At 64.1% G+C, this 8,149-nt stretch overlaps 1 protein-coding gene across 1 annotated transcript; it reads right to left on the bottom strand.

The window, feature by feature from the left end:
* Positions 1-701: 701 nt before the first annotated feature.
* ERBB2 (erb-b2 receptor tyrosine kinase 2) lies at positions 702-8,098 on the bottom strand. The gene is given in 27 exon segments (XM_010724592.3): positions 702-1,843; positions 1,917-2,172; positions 2,291-2,461; positions 2,532-2,629; positions 2,703-2,849; positions 2,924-2,999; positions 3,077-3,232; positions 3,310-3,473; positions 3,476-3,494; positions 3,569-3,667; positions 3,739-3,861; positions 3,933-4,071; positions 4,157-4,204; positions 4,275-4,435; positions 4,524-4,614; positions 4,704-4,836; positions 4,928-5,127; positions 5,209-5,299; positions 5,390-5,463; positions 5,547-5,673; positions 5,876-5,992; positions 6,073-6,214; positions 6,297-6,409; positions 6,720-6,788; positions 6,888-7,025; positions 7,452-7,620; positions 7,720-8,098. Coding segments are annotated over 27 exon segments (3,600 nt in total). The 5' UTR covers positions 7,855-8,098; the 3' UTR covers positions 702-1,499.
* Between the last annotated feature and the right edge of the window lie 51 nt (positions 8,099-8,149).

The raw sequence follows: 8,149 nt of genomic DNA, 5'->3' as shown, positions 1-8,149 counted from the left end.
CAGCTGATCGAAGCGATCCGCAGAGCCAGGAATGGGGAACCGCTGGAGAAGATCACCAACAGCCGCCCCCCCTGCGTCATCCTGTAGCCCTGCGCCTGGTGGGGGTCTCCTGTCCCCTCAACACCCCGTGCTTTGCTGCTCCCCGTTAACTTCCTGCACCCCTGGGGACGTTGGAGGAATGCGGGAGCATAAGGAGGGGAGCTGCCATGGTGCTGGTGTCACTGGTCCAGCTCTGCCCATCCCCTGAGGCCGTGTCCACACCACACGTGGGCTGTAACCGTGGCACTTACCTGCCTGCTCCCCTCCTGCCCGTCCCTCCAGCAGCAGCACAGAGGGGCTCATTCTCAGCCCCTGGGGGGTTTGGGGCACTGCACAGCCCCACTGCCCCCTGACCTGTGAGGCCAGTGAACGCCCAGCCCAACCTGACCGTCAGAGGGGACGCGGCGGCTTCACAGCTCCCAAAAGTTTATGCAGAGGAACGTAAACTTGAGTGTGGTTCGTTAATGATTACAGCTTCTCTGATCACTGTTTAAACAGGTACGAGGGCAGCAGGGACTGGCTGGCCATGGGAACCCCTGCTTGGCTCTATCCCCACAGCCCCGGGGTTCGTTTAACGGCCATGAGCTTCTCCTGTTGCCCTGTTCCCAGGCTCCTGGCTCTCACCCTCCCCACGTAATGACTCTGCCCTTTGCCACAGGGCAGCTGAGCCCAGGGCAGTGTGGCCGAGCCAAGGTGGCCGTCCCCTATTTATTATGTACTGTCTGTAAGCCCCACGATCCAGTGCCGAATAAAGGATGGAGGAAAACATTGCTCCTCTTCCCCTGTGTCCCTGGAGAGATCCACGGGCAGTGAAAGCAGGACTAGGTCAGCTCCCTGCTGCCCTGTTCTTCTGTTCTTGGCTGCAGCCCAACAGGATCGGGGCTTTCCCTCAGTGCTATGGTGACAGCAGCTGATGGAGGAGATGGGAGCAAACCACACAGACAAGCAGAGTAGAGAAAAAAAAAAAAATCATATACAATGATCAAATATACATCCAGGTGTGACACCATCAGCTTCACAGGAATCCAGCAGGAGCCCAGGCAGCCCAGCATCTACCTGCTCAGTGCAAGTCAGTGTGTCCAGCGCAGCTGGGCGCCGGTGGGGAGGGGGCTGGGGCACAGTGGTGGTGGAGGAGCCTTCAGGACAGTGGCAGTGTGACACAGGTGTATGGTGATGAGTAGCGGTGTGATGGGGCTCCCAGTCCTGTGCTGGTCGGGGTGATGCCGCTTCCATCTTCCTTATTCCTCAAGGAACCGTGTGGGGTTTGAGCATCCATCTCGGTGGGGCTTTTGGGCTTCTTTTGAGGTCCTCTGTGCCCACCTCTGTGCTGCTGCACTGTCCTACAGTGCCCTGGGCTCTCCCGCAGCATAGGGCACCCCACGCAGAGGGGACAGTCCCGGCCCCACGCCGTCCCACTCCAAGCTGCCTCGGTGAAAGGGGGGTCCATCGGTGGCCCTGCCCTACACAGCAACGTCCTCAGGCTCAGCCAAACCCAGGTACTCGGGGTTCTCAGCTGCCGGCGTGGAGCTGGGACCACCCTCAGGGCTCCCGGCTTTGGGGGGGTCCTGGTTCCAGTAGTAGGGGTTGTCAAAGGCCTGGCTGAAGGCGGTAGGGACCGGCAGCCCCGGGGGGGCCAGGTACTCAGGGTTCTCCACGGCGCGGCCAAAGGGCCCCAGGAAGGGGTGCTTGGTGTCCTTGATGAGCCCGTTCTTGCCTTGGTGGCCCTTGGGCTTGTCTGGGGGGGACGGCGGTGCGCAGGGCTGCCGGGGGGGCGATGGCCGCTCCCCAGCCTGATTCACGTACTCTGCAGGGACAAGGGCTGTGTCAGCGGCCAAGCAGGATCCTTGCCCCCCTCCCCAGAGTCCCTACTGCCCTACCTGGCATAGTGGTATGGGGAGCTGGGGTGGTGAAGCCCTCGGGGTCCAGACCCTCGCTCTCATCACCTGGCAGCGCAGTGGGGTCCTCGCTGTACCGTGTGGCTGGGGGGCTCGGCAGGGCTCCTTTGGCCCCAACATCCACCTCCAGAGCCTCTGGCACAGGGCACTCTGGCCCCTCCGCCAGGCTCTGCGGTGGAAAGGGGAAGGCAGCTGATTCCTCGCCCTCCGTTGTGTCGGCTGGGGTCTCTGCCGTGCTCTGGGGAGACAAGATGGTGCCGTGGGGTTGCACGGGGTCTGCGGGGTCTCCAGGTAGCGTTAGGGACTTTGCGCCCTGTGGACCCTGCAGCAGCGCACTGCCCCAAGCTGGCCCATACCCGCGTGGAGGAGATGCGGCTGCGGTAGGCAGTGGAGGTCTCAGCACTGAAGAAGCCCTGGTGAGGGACCAGGTACTCCTCAGCATCCACCAGGTCGTCCATGTCCTCCTCCTCCAGCAGCGCCCGGTAGAAGGTGCTATCCATGGAGCTGGGCAGCCCAATCATGTCGTTCTGGGGGCAAAGGGGGGCTGTCAGTGCCTGCTGGGGCACTGCTGAGGGCAAAACCCCCAGGACCCCGTACCTGGATGACCACAAAGCGCTGGGGGTCGCGGGCCATGCGGGAGAACTCGGTGACCAGCTCACGGAACTTGGGCCGGCACTCGGAGTCGATCATCCAGCCTGGGGCAGAGCCGAGTGCCGTGAGGGGGGCGGTGGGGTCCTGGCCACCGTGTCCCCATGTCCCCCCACTCACATTTCACCATGATCATGTAGACGTCGATGGTGCAGATGGGCGGCTGCGGCAGCCGCTCGCCTTTCTCCAGCAGGTCGGGGATCTCCCTTGCTGGGATCCCATCGTACGGTTTTGCCCCGAAGGTCATCAGCTCCCACACAGTGACACCTGAGGACACGGGGACATGGGGTAAGTGTTGGTTTGGGACCCCCTGCCCCACCGCAGCCAGCACAGGAACGCACCGTAGCTCCAGACGTCGCTCTGGTGGGTGAAGCGCCGGCGCAGGATGGACTCCAGCGCCATCCACTTGATGGGGACCTGGGTGGGTGGGTGGAGGGATGAGCGGGACCCTCTGGGGACACCACGCTCCCCGTCACCCCGTCCCCACGTCCCACCTTGCCCCCGTCAGCATGGTACTCAGTCTCGTCGATATCAAGCAGCCGTGCCAGCCCGAAGTCTGTGATTTTGACGTGGTTGGGGCTCTTGACCAGGACATTGCGAGCAGCCAGGTCACGGTGCACCAGCCGCACCTCCTCCAGGTAGCTCATCCCCTGGGCAGCAGGCATTAAGCTCTGCACCTCCAGCCCCCCCGGCAGCCCCCACACCCCCCAGCAGCCCCCAGTCCTACCTTGGCGATCTGCACACACCAGTTGAGCAGGTCCTGGGAGCCGATGCGGTCCTTGTTCTCCCGCACGTAGTCCAACAAGCAGCCGTAGGGCATCAGCTGCGTCACCAGCTGCACCGTGGAGGTCAGGCAGATGCCCAGCAGCCGCGACACATAGGGGCTGCCCACCCGGCCATCACGTAGGCTTCCTGCAGGCAGCCACGGACAGGAGGTCAGGTTGGCACAGACTCCCCAGCCCCGTGCCCACCTCCACCTCACTCACATCCAGGATCTCCTTGTTGGCTTTGGGCGAGGTGTTCTCCCGCAACACCTTGATGGCCACCGGGATCTTCACGCTCTCCCCGTCGGGGATCCAGATGCCCTATGGGGGGGTCGGTGAGCGAGGAGGACGCAGATGGTGCCGTCTCACTGACAGTGCCTCCCACTCCTCACCTTATAGACAGTGCCGAAAGCGCCAGAGCCCAAAACCTTCACTTTCTTCAACTCCGTCTCCTTGAGGATGCGCATCTGCGCTTGGTTGGGAAGCGCCCCGCTGGGCGTCAGCGGCTCCACCAGCTGTGAGGGACAGGTGAGTGAGGAGGGACAACTCTTTGAGCCCTCCCTTCCAGGTTGCCCCACATCCCCACCTCGGTCTCCTGCAGCAGCCGCCGCATGGTGTGCTTCCTCTCCTGCTGCCGCCGGCGCTTGACGCAGACGACGGTGATGAGCAGAAGGACGACGACCAGCAGAGCCCCCACCACACCAGCAATGATGGACGTCACCTGGCTGTGGGATGGGAGGTGACAGGGGACGTGGGGATGCGGTCACCCCCTGATGCTCCCCCATGGGGTGGTTGTACCCAAGGTGGTACCTCGGCTTCTGGTCCACGGGGCAGCCGTCCTCATCCCGGATGGTGCACCTGATAGAACACAGGGTGGGTGAGCATCCAGCAGCCCCCCTCCACACCCCCGGTCGCGGTGTGTACTCACGAGTGGGTGCAGTTGGTGGGGCAGAGCTGGCAGACCCCCTCCTCGTCCGGGTACTTCCAGATGGGCACAAAGGAGGCGTCCACCTTCACCCCGCTGGGGCAGCGCCGCACACACTGCTGCCCATCCTTGTAGTGCGCACACGCCACGCACTGATCCGCGTCCTGCGGGGCGGGGGGCACGGGGATGGAGGGTGAGGGACCTGGCGGCAGTGCCATCCCCATGCTGGTGTCCCCGTGTCCCCGTGCTCACCGATCCAAAGCAGGTCTCGGTGCCGTTCTGTGGCTGGCACTCAGGGTGGCAGGGCAGGCAGCGTGTGCCGTTGGTGTGCTCCCGGATGGCACTGCGGGGTGGTGGGAGCGGGATAGGGTTGGGATTGAGGCAGGGCAGTGTCCCACTCCCCCTGCCACGCTCAGCCCATCCCTAACTCACCCATCCAGCAGGTTGCAGGAGGCCACACACTCCTGGCCCCGCAGGAAGCGCTCACAGGAGACGCACTGAGTGGGGCCAGGTCCCCAGCAGTGCCCGTGGGCGCAGAGATGGAAGCACACCAGGCCCTCACTCTCTGGGGAGGTCAGACACAGGGTTCCCCCCATGGTCCGGCCTGGCCCTGGGGACCGTGAGCAGGGCTGGGAGTGGGACTGGGGGGTCCTCACCGCACTGCTCGGGGGCTTTGTTGTGGGTCTGGAAGAGGTGCTGGCGGGGGTGGCGGAAGATGCTGTCCCAGGGCACCTTCTGGAGGAAGCAGAGCTGGGGGTTGTGGTGGATGAGCACCATCCCACTGCTGATCTCCTGCAGGGCACGCAGCCCCAGTGCCCGCACCGCCAGGTCCTGCAGCGTCAGTGAGTAGGCACCGCTGCCAAGACACAGCCAGGTGAGCACCCACGTCACCCCCGTGTCACCCATCACATCCCTCTAGGTCCCCATCCCCGCTCACTTGTGCAGCACACGGCCACGGATAACACGCAGGTTCTGAAAGACGCCCAGGTCGTCCATGCCGGGTGGCCAGGCAGCAATGTAGAGGTACCCTGGGGGAGGGGAGGAGGGGGACACAAGTGTAACCACTGCTCGCTTTGTGCCCTCAGCTCCGGGACGTGTCCCCACCCCCAGGCACTCACCTGTCAGCTCCTCCAGGCTCTCAAAGACCGATAGCAGCTGGGGGTCCAGAGGTGCTGTGTTGGTGCTCGGGTCCCTGTGGGAGGTAGGAAGGGGGGGGTTGGTGGGACTGTGGGGGGTCCCAATGGTTCCCTCTGGGATGGGGTACGCAGTGCTTACCCAGCAAAGGTTTCGGGCAGGAAGGCCAGGCTGCCAAAGATCTTGGTGCAGCCAGCGAAGTGCCGGATGTTGGAGGCATTGACAGCACGGACACCCTTGAGGAAATCCACCCCCAGCCCGTAGCACACTGCGGGGGGCAGAGAGGGGGTGGTAGATTCACCAGGACCTCCCCAAAGCACTGCCTGCTCGGCAGCTGCAGGGCCCCCCAAGGCAGAGCAGCCCTTGGCCCCACTGGAGACAAGGGCTCTCCAGGACCGCACCAGTGCTGCAGAGCTTCCCAGTGAACAGCAGCCCCCCCAGGTTGCCCCAGAGCCCTCCCAGGCACTCACCCTCTGGACAAGGCTTGCTGCACTTCTCGCACTTCTGCACATTGTTGACTGTCACCTCTTGACTGTTCTGGGGGCAGACAAGGGTACAGGAGCCCACCTCTGTCGCAAGGTAGTTATCTGGGGGCAGGGGGAGGGGACAGGATGGTCAGAACTGGGTAAGGAGGTGCTCAGACCCCTCCCCACCCCCCAGCACTCACAGGGGCACTGGCTGACACAGCTGGCACCAAAGGTGTATCGCCCATCACGGTTGGGCACCGACTCGAAGGTGTCGGAGTTGTAGATGACGAGGGGGGGGCAGTGCAGCTCACAAATCCCACTCCGGTTGAAGTTCAGACAGGCCTGGAGGGGGGGGTGGGGGGGGTCCAGCCATCAGCCCCTGTGTTTGGGGGAATCCCCTGCCCACCCCCCTTCCCTTGCCCACCAGGCAGTCGGAGTGCTTGGGGCCGGTGCAGCCCGCAGCGCACTGCTCGTGGCAGCAGTCCGTCGGCTTCGTGCCCTTGCAGCGTGGGCACCCGTGGCAGATACTGTTGGTCACTGGAGGAGGAAAAGGGGGGCACAATGGCACGGGGATCCCTCCCCCAAAGAGATAAGAGTCTGGGGAGAGGGGCAAGGAGCTGTGCAGTAGGTGGCATTCCAAAGGTGTATAGGGAAGGGATTCTGGGCATCTCTGGAGCAGGGGTTTGGGGACAAGGGGAGGTCTGCAGCATGGTGATTGGGAGGTACAAGTGGAGGACCCCAGAGCAGGGATCTGGGTGCTACATGGGGTGAATGGAGCAGGGATATGGGAGTGAACAAGGGTTTGGGGGTTTCTATGGGGTGGGGGTCCAGGCAGCCCCATACTCACAGGTCTGGCAATCCTGCGGGCTCTCGCCCCAGCAGTGCCCCTCAGCACACAGTGCCCTGCAGTCGGGACCTGCAGGGGGATGGATGGCATCAATAGGGAGCTGGGGAGGGCAGCATCCCCCCAGCCCACCCACCTCTCGGCCCCCTCCCCAACCCTTGGGCTGCTCACAGGTGCGGCTGCGGGTGCTCTCCACGCGGGTCTCACTGCGCAGCTCGTTGTGTCGGTGGAAGATGTCGGCCCAGAGGATGGTCTCCTGGAAGCAGAGCTGGGGGTTCCCCTCGATGTGTACCCCCCCCTTCAGGATCTCTGCATGGGGGGATAAGAGCTGCCATCAGCATGGGGGGATGGCCCCGTGGGGACACCCACACTTGGAGTCCCCACCCAGAGACTAAAGGGGCTGCATAAAATCTGGGGAGGAGATCTGCTGGGGGTGTAGGGATGAACAACGGGGAATGGTTTTAAGCTAAAAGAGGGGAGATTTAGGTTAGACATCGGGAAGAAATTCATTGCTATGAGGGCACAGAGCAGCTGTGGGTTCCCCATCCCTGGCAGTGCTCAGGTCCAGCACGGTGAGGTGGGAGGGGTCCCTGCGACATGGGCTGGACACGGATGGATTTTGGGGGTCTTGCAACCCAAACCACGTGGTGATTCTATACCCCAGCCCTACTCGTGGACCTACAGCTCCCAAGCAGGGACCCCCCATCCATCTCCTCCCCCCCCTACACCCCCTACCTGTGAGCTGCCGCATGCCGAGCTGCCGCAGCCCCACGTTGCCCAGCACGGCCAACGCGTAGCGCTCCTGGAAGAGCTGCGTCCCACGGATGATGCGCAGCCCCTGCAGCCCCACGGCGCTCACGTGGTTCTCAGCGATCAGCACGTAGCCCTGCACCTCCTTGATGTCCTGCGGGGGGGAAGAGGGGGTAGCACGGCGGTGAGACCCCCGCGGTGCCCCCGGGACCCCTCTCCTTTCTCGGTGCCACGTGTCCCCGAATCCTCGCACCTTGAGGAAGGCGGTGTCGGCGCCGGGGGGCAGGTAGGTGAGCTCCAGGTTGCCCTGCACCACCTGGCAGCCCTGGTAGAGGTGCCGTAAGGTCTCGTAGTGGCTCTCGGGGCTGGAGGGCTGCAGCAGCTTCATGTCGGTGCCGGTGCACACTGCGGGGATGGATGGGGGGGTGGGACGGGTCAGCCAGGGCCGGCCGTGCCATCGCCCCCGCGGGATCCGGCCGCAGGAAATGCTGCGCCTGCGGCTGCTGACGGTTATCTGCTCCCAAAAACTTCCGATGGGCTTCCGATGGGCTTCCTGCGCGGCCCCCGCACGTGGCGTGGGGACGAGGGACGCGGGATGGCACGGGGATGCGGACCCCCAGCTCCCACCGCAGCACCACCCCAACGTCGGCACGCAGCCACGACCCCCACCGCGTGCCCACGTC

This window comes from Meleagris gallopavo, chromosome 29 (genome assembly GCF_000146605.3).
Source record: "Meleagris gallopavo isolate NT-WF06-2002-E0010 breed Aviagen turkey brand Nicholas breeding stock chromosome 29, Turkey_5.1, whole genome shotgun sequence".
Taxonomy (NCBI): domain Eukaryota; kingdom Metazoa; phylum Chordata; class Aves; order Galliformes; family Phasianidae; genus Meleagris; species Meleagris gallopavo.
This window is presented reverse-complemented; position numbering and strand designations above follow the sequence as displayed.